Source organism: Sus scrofa, chromosome 3 (assembly GCF_000003025.6).
Source record: "Sus scrofa isolate TJ Tabasco breed Duroc chromosome 3, Sscrofa11.1, whole genome shotgun sequence".
NCBI lineage: Eukaryota > Metazoa > Chordata > Mammalia > Artiodactyla > Suidae > Sus > Sus scrofa.
In genome coordinates, this window is record NC_010445.4 from 32,566,576 (window position 1) to 32,585,513 (window position 18,938).

At 36.6% G+C, this 18,938-nt stretch overlaps 1 protein-coding gene across 8 annotated transcripts in view; it reads right to left on the bottom strand.

Moving 5' to 3' along the window:
• The window catches only part of ATF7IP2 (activating transcription factor 7 interacting protein 2), a 75,485-nt gene that overhangs the window by 43,114 nt on the left and 13,433 nt on the right, over positions 1-18,938 (bottom strand). For 6 of the 8 annotated variants that reach the window (XM_021086651.1, XM_021086646.1, XM_021086643.1 and 3 more), the window contains 4 exons: positions 10,156-11,009; positions 8,999-9,123; positions 3,424-3,558; positions 2,481-2,579 (listed from right to left, as the gene is read on the bottom strand). In XM_021086651.1, the coding sequence (XP_020942310.1) occupies positions 2,481-2,579; positions 3,424-3,558; positions 8,999-9,123; positions 10,156-10,999 (1,203 nt within the window). In that variant the 5' untranslated portion in view covers positions 11,000-11,009. The remainder of the gene's footprint in view (positions 1-2,480; positions 2,580-3,423; positions 3,559-8,998; positions 9,124-10,155; positions 11,010-18,938) is intronic. The other 2 variants (XM_021086649.1, XM_021086648.1) reach the window with 2 other exon arrangements.

Consider the following 18,938-nt stretch of genomic DNA (forward strand, 5'->3'; position numbering starts at 1 on the left):
AGGAATCAACTTCATTTCTGTATGTTAACAATGAAATATTAGAAAAGGAATATAAAAATACGTTTTAAAATTGCACTCCAAAAAACTGAATACCTAGGAATAAACCTGACCAAGGAGGTGAAAGACTTATATGCTAAGAACTATAAAACATTAATCAAGGAAATTAAAGAGGGTTCAAAGAAATGGAAAGATATTCCATGCTCATGGACTGGAAGAATTAATTTTCTTAAAATGGCCATACTACCCAAAGCAATCTACAGATTCAATGCAATCTCTATCAAATTACCCATTTTTCACAGAACTAGAACAAACAATCCGAAAATCTTTGTGGAACCATAAAAGACCCAGAATTGCCAAAGCAATCCTGAAGGGAAAAAAACAAGCAGGAGGCATCTCTCTCCCAGACTTCAGACACTATTACAAAGCTACAATAATCAAGACAGTGTGGTACTGGTACAAAAACTGACAGACCAATGGAACAGAAATAAATCCAGAACCTATGGTCAATTAATCTTCAACAAGGAGGCAAGAACATATTACAGGAAAAAGACAGTCCCTTCAGCAAGTGGTGCTGGGAAAACTGGACAGGTGCATGTGAATCAATGAAACTAGAACACACCCTCACACCATGCACAAAAATCAACTCAAAATGGCTGAAAGACTTAAACATAAGGCAAGACACCATCAAACTCCTAGGAGAGAACATAAGTAAAGCATTTTCTGCTGTCTACCATACAAATGTTTTTTTAGGTCAGTCTCCCAAGCAACAGAAATAAAAACAAAAATAAATCAGTGGGACCTAATCAAACTTACAAACTTTTGCACAGCAAAGGAAACCATAAGAAGAACAAAAAAGACAACTTACAGAATGGGAGAAAATACTTTCAAAGGATGCAACTAACGAGGGCCTAATTTCCAAAATATACAAACAACTCATACAACTCAACAGCAAAAAAACAAAAAACAAACAAAAAACCAAAACTCAACTGAAAAATGGGCAGAAGACCTGAATAGACATTTCTCCAAAGAAGGCATATGTATGGCCAACAGGCACATGAAAAAATGCTCAACATCACTAATTATTTGAAAAATGCACATTAAAACTACAATGAGGTCACCTCACACCAGTCAGAATGGCCATCATGAGTAAGTCTACAAATAACAAATGCTGGAGAGAGTGTGGAGAAAAGGGAACCCTCCTATACTGCTGGTGGGAATGTAAACTGATACAACCACTAAGGAAAACAGTACGGATGATCCTCAGAAAACTACATATGACCCAGGAATCCCACTCCTGGGCATATACTTGGACACAGCTTTCACTGAAAAAGATACATGCGCCCCTATGCTCATTGCAGTACTATTCACAATAGTCAAGACATGGAAACAACCTAAATGTCCATGGGCAGATAAATGGATTAAGATGTGGTACATAGATACAATGGAATGTTACTCAGCCATAAAAAGAACAAAATAATGCCACCTGCAACAATATGGATGGAACTAGGTACTCTTTTCCTTGTTTTTTTTTTTTTTTGTTGTTGTTGTTGTTGTTTGTTTGTTTCGTTTTGCTTTTTTCAGGCCATACTTGTGGCATATGGACGTTCCCAGGCTAGGGGTCAAATCGGAGCTGTAGCTGCTGGCCCATGCCAAAACCACAGGAAAACAGGATCTGAGCTGCATCTGCGACCTACACCACAGCTCATGGCAACGCTGAATCCTTAACTCACTGAGCAAGGTCAGGGAATGAACCTGTGTCCTCATGGATGCTAGTCAGATTCGTTAACTGCTGAGCCACAAAGGGAGCTCCTAAAGACTCTCATACTAAGTGAAGTAAGTCAGAAAGAGAAGGACAACTACCATATGATATCACTTACACGTGGAATCTAATATACAGCACAAATGAACCTATCTACAGAAAAGAAACAAACTCATGGACTTGGAGATTTGAGGTTAGTAGATACAAACTATTACACATGGAGTGGATAAGCAGTGGGATCCTGCTGTATCGCATAGGGAACTCTATTCACTTGTGATGGAAAATGAAGGAGGATTATGTAAAAAAAAAGAATGTGTATATATATGTGTGTGTATGTATAACTGGGTCATTGTTGCACAGCAGAAATTGACAGAACACTATAAATCGACTATAATTAAATTAAAAAAATTAATAGCACATTTTCAGCTTTTCTTTGTACGTTTGAAAGTTTTCATCATGATAAAATGGTGGGGAGGGAGGCAGGCTAAGCAATCACAAGTCACCTCTCTGCTCACTTTGTGAAAGAAACACAAGTGACATTTACTTTTGGCTACCTGAGGGTATCTTCTCCAGAGATTAGAGTCATAGAAACATTCTAAGTATAAATTTATTGTCTTTTAAACCTTGCATATTTGTTTGGAAATATATTCCATTCTTAAAATCCAATTGCTTATATTGTGGGTCAAGGAAGTTATCAAAACTCCTATATATTAATACCAACCTTGCAGGTTGTATTACTGGATACCGTGTTTGGTTCCAAACAATTCCTTTGAGATAACAATACCGATTTAATACGTCTTTGAAGTTTTGCTATTTTTGCCTAGAAAAGAAAAACAAACACAAAACCAGAGGACCAAATAATATATCATGTAGAGATGGGGAGAAAAGTATTCACCAACATAGTTTCCTGAGACTCAGGCATCCACCAAATAAATGAGAAATTCTTATGTAAGCCACACATTTAAATCAGGTTTGATGCTAGTATAAAACTTTTGAGAATGTAAGATTAAAAAGAACAAACTTCTATGTGGTCCACAATAAAATTAATGTTGGTATAAACACCAATTAGCTAATAACCTCAAAGAGTAAAACAAACAAAAAACCTGAAGAAAGCATGTAACGACTTGTAGAATATCTAATATAGAATATATTTTGAATTAAAAGAAACTGTCAGCTGATACAGAACTGTTGACAGTTCTACAAGTACTTCTCAAGGGCCAATATTGCTGAGATATAATAAATTCTATTACCTATGAGGGAGTTTCTGTCGTGGCTCAGCAGTTAGCGAATCTAACATCCATGAGGACATCGGTTTGATCCAGCCTTGATCAGTGGGTTAGGGATCTGGTGTTGCCATGAGCTGTGGTGTAGGTTGCAGACACGGCTCGGATCTGGCATTGCTGTAGCTGTGGTGTAGGCCAGCAACTGCAGCTCTGATTCGACCCCTAGCCTGGGATCCTCCATATGCCGCGGGTTCAGCCTTAAAAAGCAATAAATAAATAAGCAAATAAATAAATACCATTACCTATAATATAGTACACCAGGGTTGTGGCTAGGGATCAGATTTGGGTCCATCTTTATTGTTTTCCTTTCCTAACATGTTAAATGTCAAATTCTACTTTTTAAAAGGGCTCAAACGAAATCAAATGAAATCAGAAACTTACGAAGAGTTGATCAGCTATCGCTTCATGTTTATTCCTGCACTGTGTCTTCCCAATACGTTCAGTCAATTCTTTCAGTTTGTTATCGAATAGTTTGTAATTTATACTACAGATCTCCTGTCGAATCAAATGTTTGACCTAGAATTTTAAAATAAAAACCAAAACAGCCCATGTTTCAAATTTAAAAGCAATTTTATCTTCTACTTCTTAAAAACAGCTTTGCTCTTTTCTGGATTTACTGTGACCAATAAAATGTACTTCATTTTTATATCACTATATCAGTAAGTTTTATAAAAGTTAAATGTCAAATTGAGCAGACCACATCTATATTTAAATATCTGAGTTAAAAATTAAACTTAGTCTCTGCTGTAGGAGAGGCCGTAGGGGAAAAAAAACAAACAAACAAACAAACAAAAACTTGTCTCCTAGTGCTAAAATTAGTTTCCTATAGTTTCAGATGAATCCCATAATTCAATTAAAGGAACAATAAAAGCTTATATACATCACATTTATATTTTTAAATAAAAGTCCCCTCCATAAAAAGGGACTCAACTTATCTGAAAACCCAAGTCCAGTGAAAATGATTGGTTGATTTACACTAGATATAGAGCAAATTATGAAAATTTGAGCCTTGACCCTGTCATTAACAAGTTTATGTGACCTTTTGGGAAACTGTAACATCTCTGAGCTTCATTTACCTTGACCACAAATGGGCAGATGTCATATAACGTTGATATCTCATAGGATTTTTTTTGTTATGGATGCTGATAGGATTTTCATAAGAAAATAAAAGGATAAGAGCTCCATAAAGTAGAAAACACTGAATTGAAAAGAAATAAACGTGCAAGACAATCTCCTTTATTTACAGTTTTTTTTTTTTTTTTTGTGGGGACAAGGGTGACTTTCTTATTGTTAAAACTGAAAGAGGCCAAAGACAATTGTTTAACTAATGCTATCTGGCATAATGCATGCTATTCTGTCAGGTTATAGTAATTAGAACATGAAACACTAATCCATTTCATTAACTGGCTGGTTTCTAGAAAGACCAGCCTATTTTTAGGGAGTATAATTAATCTCATTGCCCACTGATACAAATAGCTCTGCTGAACCATTCATTCAGAAATATCCACTGCAGCATTTTGCTCAATGTGTATCCTCCTTTAAACAACTTTCACAGCAGAGTAGTTTCTCTTAATAATGAAACCTGTCATGATATATTTACAAGATATTTATTAGCAATATTTATATCTTTCCCCTAATACCTTGCTTCACGGTGCTCAAAATTACACCACAGTTTCTATATTAAACTCTTTTATACTGATGTCACCTGGATGATTAGTCATTCAGTAATTTTATTTGATTATTCCCAAATCATATTCAGTATTTGATTATTTTTCCTTCTCATTCCCAATTATTCTTGCTCTCCAATATTATTCTCTCCTTGATTTCTTCTGTAATGCTTCACTAACGTTTTTAAAGTGGCTTCTCAACATTACACGTGATTGTCATTTATACTCACAACTTTTAAATATTTGATTGAATTAATAGCTACTCAAAATATATTATGTAAATAAGTGCTCAGAAACTCATACTATTTTTACTGACAGCCATTACCTGTCACCCATATGTGATTTTTATGGATTACTGCATGCTTGCTAGCTCACTGACTAGGGTCAATATGTAAGCCCATACTCTGATGAATCTTGGAGAAACATAGGCAACTGTTTTTTTTTGTTTTGTTTTGTTTTGTTTTTTGTCTTTTTGCTATTTCTTTGGGCCACTCCCGCGGCATATGGAGGTTCCCAGGCTAGGGGTCCAATCGGAGCTGTAGCCACCGGCCTACGCCAGAGCCACAGCAACGCAGGATCTGAGCCACGTCTGCAACCTACACCACAGCTCACGGCAATGCCGGATCGTTAACCCACTGAGCAAGGGCAGGGACCGAACCCGCAACCTCATGGTTCCTAGTCGGATTCGTTAACCACTGCGCCACGACAGGAACTCTGCAACTGTTTTGAATATGGAAATACTCTTTTGCTAAGAAGCAAAAACCACACAGCGTTCTTCAAACTTTCCTGGTGAGAAAGAATCACATGGAATACTTGTTAACATCACAAATTCCTAGGCCCTACTTTGGATTCACGGAAACATTTCCTGGAAAGAGGCCTGGAAAGTTGTATAATTAACAGGCACCACTAATGATTCTCATCATGTAAGTTTGAGAATGGAGTGTCTTAAAACAACAGTCTTCAACTAGTAGCCTAAGACACCACAATTTAAACAAATACTCCTGGTGATTCAGTTAGAAACAGACTCTTTTAAAACTTGGTTCTTTTGCATTAACTGCCCACCAAGGGGTTATTCCTCTAGTGTAGAGTGGGTATTTGCTCTCAGTTAGTTGTCTCTTCTTAGCAAGAGACAGTAACCACCAAATACCTCACAAATACCTTCTGCTGGTGGTAATTTGTCTGAAATTATGGAATCAAATGAAGTCCTAGCTAAAATTTGCAGATGGCAGGCAAAGTGGCCTAAAGGGTGAAAAGCTGGCAATTATATATATAATTTACATATATATAAATGTTTATAAGTATATATGTATGTGTGCATGTATACACACACACAAAGTACACAAATACAATCTACCTCAACTTTCCATGATGGTGGGTAGAATGAATAACTTGGACTTTAGAAAACAAACCCCCCACATCAGTAATTTAACTGGAATCAACTAGGCTAAGATCCTTATGAAACTTCAAAAGATAAAGATTCAACAGCTCTGGAACTCTCTCAGTAGGAAAGAACAGTATCAGAATGGGAGGCCCTATTATACTGGAATTCAAGTTTGTAATAACCTATATGGTAAAAAAAAAAAAAAAAAGAATGGATACATTTATATGTACGGCTGATTCACTTTGCTGTACACCTGAAACTAATACAACATTTTAAGTCAGCTACACTCCAATGAAATCAAATTAAAAAAAAAAGAAAGAAAGAAAAGGAGTTCCCATTGTGGTGCAGTGGAAGCAAATCCAACTAGCATCCATGAGGATGCAGGTTTGATCCCTGGCCTTGCTCAGTGGGTCAGGGATCAGGCATTGCCATGAGCTGTGGTGTAGGTTGCAGACACGACTCAGATTCCGTGTTGCTGTGGCGTAGGCCAGCAGCTACAGCTCCGATTTGACCCCTAGCCTGGGAACCTCCATATGCCGTGGATGCGGCCCTAAAAAGCAAAAAAAAAAGAAATAGAAACAGATGTGATTTAGAGAACTAACTGTTTAGACAGGAATCAAAACAACAAGTGAGGGAGAGCTAGTTACTGACAGATAAAAGACAGGAATTAGCTAAAACCCATGTTGTCTCTGGACAATGTGCAAGAAACTTTGGTGGTAGTGGTGAGGGAGGATAACACACACACCGAATTCCCTAAACCTCACTGGAAAGGACCATTTTCTGTGTCAAATTGGACCAAGTATTTTGTGAGGGAGATAACAGTAGTGAATGAAAACACTGATTTTTCTGAGCCAGTAAAACTAAAATGTTCAAATTTTGTCTTTATATGTCCATATCAGAACTTATGTCTGAATTCAAATACTAATCAATAGGAATTAGACACAGCAACAGTCTCCAACCTCTTAAGCTAGATCCATGCTTAACATATATTCTGCTACCCCTTCCCTGCAAACAATAGAGTATTTACACATTTTTTAAAATTAATGTCTCCTTCGGTCTTGCAGAAGAGAATAAGATAGAAAGGGGGAGACTGCTGATTCATCTTTTTTTTTTTTTTTTTTTTGTCTTTTTGCTGTTTCTTGGGCCGCTCCCGCGGCATATGGAGGTTCCCAGGCTAGGGGTTGAATCAGAGCTGTAGCCACTGGCCTACGCCAGAGCCACAGCAACGCGGGATCCGAGTCGTGTCTGCAGCCTATACCACAGCTCACGGCAACGCCGGATCCTTAACCCACTGAGCGAGGCCAGGGACCGAACCCGCAACCTCATGGTTCCTAGTCGGATTCGTTAACCACTGAGCCACGACGGGAACTCCTGATTCATCTTTTAAGCTGATTCTTCATGAGCCTTTCAAAAAGGTTTCCATTTATTATGTATTCATCTCATATGTAACTATATAATCATAATAGCTTGTTTTAGAAACAACAGTCTTTTTGTTTCTGAAACAGCAGGATAGTTTGGATTGGGACGTTAGTCCATTACAGCTAATGACAGACACATTAATCTATCACATAATGACTTTTATTTGTGGCTTTTCAGTGGTAATAAAACAGCAAACCATGATCATCAAAACAAATATTGATTACAGAACCTACTAAAATTAAAGCACATGACTCAAACTCAGAGTCGATTAGATATGTATGGAAACTGTACTACAATGAGATGAAATAAGGCAAAAATAAAAGCATGCATTTCATGATGCTATAAAAGCAAAATGTTAGATATTACTGCATATCTGTGTAAACTTGGAAATTGGGGTAAGTAAACCTGAATGTAGCAGGACTTTGCAATGGACTTCTGAGTTGCCTGAGTCTATGAAGTAGTGGTCAGCTATGATAAGGTCTACAAACAGCTATATCTGCATATCAAAGAACCCCATGACCAGTACAAAAGAGATTGTTCACAAAGCTCAAAAGAGATTTGAGCATAATACTGACTGAAAAGCTCATTTTCTGTCTACGTTAGCCCTCCACCCAGACGTTTCTGTCGGTAACTCTGCATAGGATCATTTTCAAGGATCTGGAGATGTTTTGGTGATGTAACAATTATCTTTCCCTAATACTTCCGCCTGAGGATTCAGGGTGTGTGTGTGTGTGTGTGTGTGTGTGTGTGTGTGTGTGTGTTTTGGCAGCACCTGCAGCATATCTTTCCCTAATACTTCCGCCTGAGGATTCAGGGTGTGTGTGTGTGTGTGTGTGTGTGTGTGTGTGTTTTGGCAGCACCTGCAGCATATCTTTCCCTAATACTTCCGCCTGAGGATTCAGGGTGTGTGTGTGTGTGTGTGTGTGTGTGTGTGTGTGTGTTTTGGCAGCACCTGCAGCATATCTTTCCCTAATACTTCCGCCTGAGGATTCAGGGTGTGTGTGTGTGTGTGTGTGTGTGTGTGTGTGTGTGTGTTTTGGCAGCACCTGCAGCATATCTTTCCCTAATACTTCCGCCTGAGGATTCAGGGTGTGTGTGTGTGTGTGTGTGCGTGTGTGTGTGTGTGTGTGTGTGTGTTTTGGCAGCACCTGCAGCATATGGAAGCTTCGAGGCTAGAGTCTGAATTGGAGCTATAACTACTGGCCTATGCCACAGCCACACCAGATCCAAGACACATCTGCAACCTACACTGCAGCTTGCAGCAACACGGGATCCTTAACACCCACTGAGTGAGGCCAGGAATTGAACCTGCATCCTAATGGATACTAGTCAGATTCTTAATCCACTGAGCCACAATGGGAACTCCCAGATTTTATGTACAAGCTGTGCATCAAGTGAAAGTCATCCGTACTCACTGCGTAGATTAACCTTCGTCAATTTTTACTAATCAAAAGTTTCTGAAGCAAATATTTAAGCCCCAATATTTTACCTGTTCCAGCAATGCCGTTTGCTTTTCCAGAGCTACACAAATATTTTCATTAATTTGCTCTGAAGTTTTCACACGCTTAACATTTTCTTTGCTTTCTGAAAACATCCTCTTCTTCTGATTATGGCCTTGGGAGATGGAAACATCAGAGATAAAAATATTCCTTCTAATGAAGGAATCAGGGGAATTCTCTAACTTACAGGCCTCTAAGCAGTAAAATCTAAAACATGACCATGGCAGCATTTTTTTAGAAAATCTAACTGTATAAAAAATTCTGACAAACTAATCCTTAAAAAAAAAAAAAGAGTATCTTAAGTAGGGTCCTGGTCTCTAGATAGACTTTCCCTTCAACCTTATTTAATATACATTTAATTCCAACAAAAACTGAACAAGTTATAGCATTTGATCTTCTGTTTACAGTTACTTAAGCAGTCTATTTTTATAGTTACTTATGCAGTCCTACATATTTTTAATAGGCGATTCTATTATTTTTAGCAATTTGAAATTCATCTTGTTAAATGATCACCCTGAAGCCTAGCCGAGAAAACACATATAATTTTTTCCTATGAAATCAATCTTTTCTTCTATTTCATTAACCTACAAAAACACTCTACTTTCAATGAAATTACTTTTGCTATTTTATAACCCTAGAACTTCACTGGTTAATGATTTGATGCATTTCTCTCTCACTTTACACACATACCTGCATGTATGTATATGCATATATGTCCCTATTATCTATCAGCTTATATTCAGCATGTGATATACAGGTCAACTTCTATGGAAAGAAATGGGTTCACCAGCAATTTAAAAAACCCACTCTCTCTTTCAACTAGCCTCATTAATCTAATAAAATTTCAAAAAAAGAAAGTAAATGAAATAAATCAAACGACTGCCATAAACCACCTTTTGATTTTGTACTCTCAAAGTGACTGATTCCTTCTTTCCCAGAATTTATTTCCCTTTAGACACAGAGGATACCATTACCCCTCTCCCGCCAAGAATGGTTCAGAAACAAGATACTCTGAAACAACTATTGTCATCATTTACTTTTTTCCTGTCTATATGTGCTCTACTGTTTTTATATCTGAAATTATAAAATCCCCCAAAGAAAAGTAACTATTTTAATTTCTTCAACAGATGCTTAAGTATATACTTACTGTTATTACTATCAGTGTCAAGTGAGGGCAGCCACGTTGTGTCTGTACTTTGACAATTTAAAATGCTGGAATGACAGGTTCTACAGGATTCTTCACTTTTCAAAATGTCAGCAGCACAGTTACTGGAAATGACTGAATTTACCAACTTAGGTATTTTATCTACAGGCACAAAAGGGGTATCTGAACTTAAAATGTCATTTTGCCTTTTATCATGTAACTCAGAGTTGAAGTTTGTTTCTAAATAGGAAACTATCTTATCAATTCTCTTAACATCCAAGGTATTGGTTATTGAAGACTTTGGCATTTGAACTACACCAGTCAGTTCCCTGGATGGATGACAGCAAATGGATTTCATATCACAATTCTCTTCATGTTCAAAACAGGATCTTGTTATATTTGCCTGACATTCAAAATGGTTTTCAGAAGTGTTTTGTGAATCTTCTGCCTCTTGTGTAAAGAGTTTCCCGGGAGACTGTACTGTTTCACTTGGTTTTTCATAAGGGTACCCAACTTGTTCTTCAGTGTATTCCAATCTTGGTTCTGAATCAACAATTTCTGGTGGTTTTATTAAATTCTGAGAAAATAATTTACTTTTTGGTGAACATACTGAATTTTTGGAAGACTCCACTGAAGAAGCATCATTTTCAAAATGTCTACATTTGCTAATGATACCAGTACTTGAATTCTGATTATCACTTGACACATTATTCCCAGGAGCTGCTGTTTTCGGTGCTTCAACAACATTCTTTGACTTTTTCAAGATCTCTATTTGCTTCCGGCAACTTGCAGGCATTGTTTTTTTGGCTTTTAATATCTTCCGTTTACTTCTATCTGGACTTGCCATTTTTTATATCCTAGAATTTAAGATACCATATTTTAAATCCATTTCTCTAGCAAACAAAAGCTAACATATATTTACAATACTAAAATAACATTGAGACTATCTTTCCAGACTTAGATTTTTTTTTTTTTTTGGTCTTTTTAGGGCCGCGCCCATTGCATATGGGAGTTCCCAGATAGGGGACAAATCTGAGCTACAGCTGCTGGCCTACACCACAGCCACGACCAGTGGGATCCAAGCTGTGTCTGCAACCTACACTACAGCTCATGGCAATGCTGGATCCTTAATAAGTGAGGTCAGGTATCGAACCTGCCTCCTCATGGACACCAGTTGGGTTTATTACCGCTGAGCCACAACAGAACTTCCTATAGAGCCCTTATTACTCAAAGACAGAATCGAAGACCTTTTAAGGTACAATAATTCAGTCAAACCACCTGAATAATTTATCATTATCTATTTTCTTACTTGAAGTTTTCATTTACTATATTCTTTTTATTCAGTATACCATTTGATCAGGAAAAGTTCTAGGATTTGTACCTAAAGGTTGAGGTGAATATTTATTTATAGCAAGAAAAAAAAAATGACAAAGTTCAAATTTCAAAAACCTGTTATGTAAACATAAACATAAGAAAACCCGGAAAAATAGTACACTTTCATTAATTAAAGGCTTGATATAAAATTCTATTTTTCCTATATAACTATATACTGTGTGCCTCTTCATAAAGACTATTTTTATAATATTCCCCACTGAGAAAAACTGGACAAATCAAAGTTTTTCTCTAGCAAAACTGATCAATTCTTACGTTTTTTCATTTTTGAAGTCTTTTTCTTTTTCAAACCTTTTACTTAAGTATAATATACATACAGAAAAGCACACATATCCTATGGTTGTTGATAATGGGGGAGGCTATCTTCCGCTTAATTTTGCTGTGAGTCTAAAACTACTCTTAAAAAAAAATGAAGTCTGTCAGTGAGATACTGTCATATGCTGTCACTTAAATGTGGAATCTTAAAAAAGGACACAGTGAACTTCTTAGTGGAACAGGCACTGACTCACAGACTTTAAAAAACTTATGGTTTTCAAAGGAGACAGGTTAGGGGCATGGGAGGGATGGGCTGGCGATCTGGGATGGAAATGCTGTAAAACTGGGTTGTGATGATTGTTGTATAACTATAAATGTAATAAAATTAATTGAGTTAAAAACATTAAAATTAAAAAAATGAAGACTGGAAAAAAAAACCCTATAAAAATGAAAGAATAAAAAAGAGAATAATTCCAGTTCCTTAGAAGTCCCCTCATACTCCTTTTAGTTACTGGCTCTCCCCCTCCCAGGGGTGAATGATATCCTGTCTTCTAATAGCACAGATGAGCCTAGGCCAGCTTTTATACTTTAAACAAATGAAATTATAAAGTACTTTAGTGTCTGGCTTCTTTCACTCTTCTGTATATTTTTGAGATTCACACACATATTGTGTGTGACGGTAGACTGTTTCTTTCTTGTTGCTGTATCCCATCATTTGAATATGCCACAATTTGTCAGTCTGCTCTGGGTTAGTTTTTAAATTGACAATCAGTATGCATAAAACAATCAACTTCACCTAAAGACATAAATTCTTATTGGTACTGCTGCAGCTTTGTACCCCATAAAAACACATTTTATTTGAAAGGCAGAAATCCAATTTAAAAAACCCACCATATATGGTGAATTTTTAATTGAATGTGTCATGTTACTGGATGTACTTCTAACAAAAGAAAAGTTCTCTTTTGACTGGAAATCTATGAGAACTAAATCCCCTACTTATTTTGTTTTTTCCATGCCTGCTGCATCCAGAAGTTCCAGAGCCATCGAATGAACCCGAGCTATGGTAGTGACCCAAATCACCACAATGACAATGCCTGATCCTTAACCAGTCAGCCACCAGGGAATTCTCCCTACTTATAATTTTAAACATCAAATAACTGGAAAAACTTTCCTATCTTCTGCCTCCATAAATTTCAATCTTTGGTTCTTCACTAATTACATATTTCAGGTGCCAGGCACCACAGAATTCCCATTACAATCAGGCTGATAGTCAATATTGCCTATACTCAAAAGTGACTGTGAGCCACAAATATATCCTATCAAAACCACACTAAGTCTAATCTCCAGTCACAAAATGCCTGACGCTGTTCTACTGCCAGGTGATACAAAGGTAAGGAGAAATCAAGATCAAGAGAGCAGTCTTAAATGATTACATTGAAAACATCTTACTTTTTTAAGTCCTACAAAAACATCTAACCATGGTTCATCTCAGGGCCTTCGGAAAAGGTCCAAACTAGTGAAAATTTCTAAAAACTTGGGGATGAATAGGCTACCTAAAGGCATATTTATCTCAAAGTTTTATGCACTTGATACATAAAAATACGTGCTAATTATGAAGCATAACAACATACTGAAAATACTGCATAGTTTTGAACCACCCACCATTCAACCAAATGACACCAGTAAATAGCATTTACCTATATTTCCCCATACCATGCCCCTCCCCCCTTCTCCACCCTGAAGCAATCTATACCCTGATTTTTGAGTTTATATAGCTACAAATTAGTTTCATCATAAATGTCGTGTGTGAACAATATAGTTTAGTTACATGTATTTTTGAGCAAACTATAGTTTTCTAATACTTGTTTTTCACTCATATTCCCCAATTCATGCATGTGATTATGTATAGCAATAATTCATATATTTTCATGGAATTATAATAATCCATTGGGTCAGTAAAACAGAACTTGTTTATTTAGTTACCTATGAAAACTATTTGAGTCATTTTTATTTTTTTCTTACTAATATTGCTGCTGTGAATATTTTTGTTTTAAGGTGTCTATTTGTAAAGATTTCTTGAGTGGGTATGTTAGGTAGCAATTAAGTTATACAAATTTTCAGCTTTTCAGGAAAGCCAATTATTTTCCAAAGCAGCTACACTAATTTACATTCCTGTGGGCAGGGTGTAAAAGTTACCACTACCCACTTCCTCTTGAGCTCTTGGTATTGCTACACTTAATATTTACCAATCTACTTGGATACAGATGTATGTCTCAGGGTCTTAATTTGTATTTCCCTAATTATTGGCATTTTTTTCATGTTTACTGGCTATACATGTTTCCTTGTCTGTGAAATTCCTGGTTATGTCTTGCTCATTTTTTTCTAGTGGGTTGTCTTTTATCATTTATTTTTAAAGAGAAATCAATAAATCATTTTTACATATGAATAATCCTTTGTCAATCTTTTGTTTTGTTGAGTTACATGTTCTTCCATTCTGTGGTTTGTCTTTTCCTAATTTTAATGTAGACAAATTTATTTACATTTTTTTCTTTTATGCTAAAAATTCGTCCCTCTTCTTTTGAGAAATCCTTTCCTACCCCATGGTAACTAGTGTAATAGTGAGGCCTACTGGTGACAAAGAAGTCTTCTAGTCTATTGGAGGACATGGAACAGTGATAAACATATATAATAGGAAAGCAGAATGAATATATACTAGGAATTTCTCAGAGATGATTTTTTTTTTTTTCTTTTTAGGGCCTTGCCTTCCGCATATGGAGGTTCCCAGGCTAGGGGTTGAATCAGAACCATAGCTGCCTGCCTACAGCAAGGCCAGATCTGAGCTACGTATGGCACCCACACCACAGCTCACAGCAACGCTGGATCCTTAACCCACTGAGCGAGGCCAGGGATCAAACCTGAGTCCTCATAGATACTAGTCAAATTTGTTTCTGCTGAGTCATGACAAGAACTCTTAAGAGTCAATTTTTCATAAAGTTTATAAACATTATTAAAAAAATGGAGTTCCCATTGTGGCTCAGAGGGTTAATAACCTGACATAGTGTCCATAAGGATGTGGGTTCGATTCCTGGCCTCATTCAGTGGGTTAAGGATCCAGTGTTGCTGGAAGCTGCAGCAAGGTCGAAGATGCAGCTTGAATCCAGTGTTGCCGTGGCATGCTGGCAGCTATAGCACTGATTAGACCCCTAACCTGGGAACTTCCATGTGCCGCAGGTGTGGCCTTAAAAAACAAAAAATGCCCAACATTATACTTACATGTACAATTTCCTAGTTGATAAAACTTAAGATACTGAAAAGAGGTGCTGCATTGCACCAAAATGCTTAGAGGGGGAATTCCTGCTCTGGTGCAGTGGATTAATGATCTGGCTTGTCTCTGTGGGCACTGGTTCAATCACTGGCCTGGCGCAGTGGGTAAAGGATTTGGTGGTGCTGCCATTATGGCAAAGGCTGCAGCTGCAGCTTGGACTTGATCCCTGGCGCTGGCACTTCCATATGCCAAGGGTGCAGCCATAAAAGGAAACAAAACAAAAAATGCTTAAAGGAAACAAGTAAAGCTGCCAGTAAAAGGCTCAAAGAAATTAAGTACAGCCCATCCTTCAACAACATGGATTTGAAATTAGTAGGTTCACTTACATTCAGAAATCTGAATCACTACAGTACTACCCGATTCATCCACAGTTAGTTCAGTCAGAGGATGTGGAACCAGGGAAACAGAGGACCAACTGTAAAATTTTATTGGGATTTTTAAATATGCCCCTAACCCTTGTGTTGGTCATGGATCAACTGTACTGGCAATAACCTAAAAGGTGAAGAAATAGTTTATGTGTTGTAGAGAGGTTGAGTGAAATTTAATTTGTTATTGGAAGCTTAAAAGACAACAACTCGATTGTATCCACTATATCACCACTTGTATCACCATCTTAACTTTGTCAACCAATTTGAACATTACTATCAAATAAGCTGCATTTCAGAGATCTTTGGAATCACAGTTCTGTCCTACTGCACAAGGTCAGAAAGACAGGCCATCTATATTTTCTCAGGTCTTAAAGATGTATCTTTTATAATTTAGCTCAACTCATTTAGAATTGATTTTTATAGTTAGAGAAAGGGATATAATTTTGGATTTCCCTGAGATATATACCGGCACAGCTAGGAGATACTGAAGATTCAGTTCCTGACTCCAAATATTGCAATAAATCAAGTCACATAAATGTTTTGGTTTTGCAGAGACCAAAACAATCTTAAAACAACCAACTTAAAACAATCTTATATATTGTTATATATATTTTATATATATATTATATATATTGTTATATATATTATATGTATATATATTGTTTTATATATATATATATATATTTAGACTCCTGTATCAAAATTTCATGATAACTGCAAACCAAAAATCTACAACAGAAACACACACAAATAAGAAAAAGCAATCCAAACACAACACTAAAGATAGTCTTCAAACCACAAGAGAACAAAGGAAGGGAAGAAAAAAGACCAACAAAAACAAATCCCAAACAAATAATAAAATGGCAATGAGAACATACATATAAATAATTACCTTAAATGTAAATGGATTAAATGACCTAACCAAAAGACACAGACTGGCCAAAAGGATACAAAAACAAGAACCATATACACGCTGTCTTCAAGAGACCCACTTCAGTTCTAGCGACACATACCAACTGAAAGTGAGAGGATGGAAGAAAATATTCCATGGAAATGGAAATCAAAAGCAAGCTGGAGTAGCAATACTCTTATCAGACAAAATAGATCTTAAAATAAAAAATATAATAGGAGAAAAACGAGGACATTACATAATGTCAAAGGATCAATCCAAGAAGATGTAACAATTGTAAATATAAATAAACCCAACATAGGATCACTTCAATACATAAGGCAACTGCTAACAACCTTAAAAGGAGAAACTGAAAATAACACAGTAAGAACAGGGAACTTTAACACTCCACTTACAGCAATGGACAGAGCATCCAGACAGAAAATTAACAAGGAAACACAGGCCTTAAATGATACATTAGACAACATGGACTTAATAGATATTTATAGAACATTCCATCCAAAAGCAGTAGAATACACATTCTTCTCAAGGCACACGGAACATTTTCTAGGGTAGATCTCATTCTGGGCCACAAAACAAGCCTCGGTAAATTTAAGAAAACTGAAATTTTATTACATATCTTTTCCGACCACAATGCTATATGACTGGAAATCAACAACAAGGAAAAAAACTGCCAAAAACCACAAACACGTGGAGACTAAACAACTTGCTACTAAACAACCAATGGAATACTGAAGAAATCAAAGAGGAAATTTAAAAATACTTAGAAGCAATTGACAACAAAGACACAACAATCCAAAACCTATGGGATGCAGGAGAAGCAGTTCTAGGAGGGAAGTTTATAGCAATACAAGCCTATCTCAGGAAATAAGAAAAATTCCAAATGAACAACCTAACTTTACATCTAAAGCAACTGGAGAAAAAAGGACAAAACCCAAAGTTAGCATTAGGAAAGAAATCATAAAGATCAGAGCAGAAATAAATATAAATGAAGAAACCCATAGAAAAGGTCAATGAAACTAAAAGCTGGTTCTTTGAAAAGATCAACAAAGTCGATAAACCTTTAGCCAGACTCATCAAGAAAAAGAGAGAGAGGAGTCAAATCAATACAATTAGAAATGAAAAAGAAGTTACAGCAGACATCGCAGAAATACAAAGAATCATAAGAGACTACTACAAGCAACTCTATGCCAATAGAATGGACAACCTAGAAGAAATGGACAAATTTGTAGAAAAGTACAATTTTCCAAGACTAAACCAAGATGAAGTGGAAAAGATGAATGGACCAATCACAAATATTGAAATTGAAACTGTGATTAAAAAACTTCCAACAGGAGTTCCCGTCGTGGCGTGGTGGCTAACGAATCCAAATCCGACTAAGAACCATGAGGTTACAGGTTTGATCCCTGGCCTTGCTCAGTGGGTTAAGGATCCGGTGTTGCCGTGGGCTGTGGTGTAGGTTGCAGACGAGGCTCGGATCCCACATTGCTGTGGCTCTGGTGTAGGCCGGTGGCTACAACTCTGATTCAACCCCAAGCCTGGGAACCTCCATATGCTGCAGAAGCGGCCCAAGAAATGGCAAAAGGACAAAAAAAAAAAAAAAAAAAAAAAAAAAACCCAAAAACTTCCAAAAAACAAAAGTCCAGAACTAGATGACATTACAGATGAATTCTATCAAAAATTTAGAGAAGAGTTAACAACTACCTTTCTGAAATTATTCCAAAAAATTGCAGATGAAGGAACACTTCCAAACTCATTCTATGAGGCCACCATCACTGATACCAAAACCAGACAAAGATACCACAAAAAAAAAGAAAATTATAGGCCAATATCATGATCAACATAGAGGCAAAAATCCTCAGCAAAATAGCAGCAAACAGAATCCAGCAATACATTAAAAGGATTGTACACCATGATCAAGTGGGATCATGATTCTAGGGATGCAAGGATTTTTCAATATCCACAAAATCATTCAGTGCAATACACCACATTAACAAACCACATGATCCTCTCAATAGATGCAGAAAAAGCTTTTGATAAAATCCAACACCCATTTCTGATTTAAAAAAGAAACCTCCAGAAAGGGCATAGAGGGCACCTACATCAACATAATAAAGGCCATATATGACAAACACACAGCTAACAGCATTTTCAATAGTGAAAAGCTGAAAGAATTCCTGCTCAGACTGACAGATGGAAAGATATACCATGCTTTTGGATTAGAACAATCAATACTGTCAAAATGACTATACTACCAAAGGCAATCTATAGATTCAATGCAATCCTACCAAATTACCAATGGCATTTTTCAGAGAAATAGAACAAAATATTTCAAAGTTTGTTTGGAAGCACAAAAGACCCACCCAGAATAGCCAAAGCCGTCCTGAGAAAGAAAAATGGAGTTGTAGGAATCAGGTTCCCAGACTTCAGACTATACTACAAGACTGAATACAAAGCTACAATCATCCAAACAGTTTGTATTGGCACAAAACCAGAAATATGGATCAGTGGAATAGGATAGAAAGCCCAGAATTAA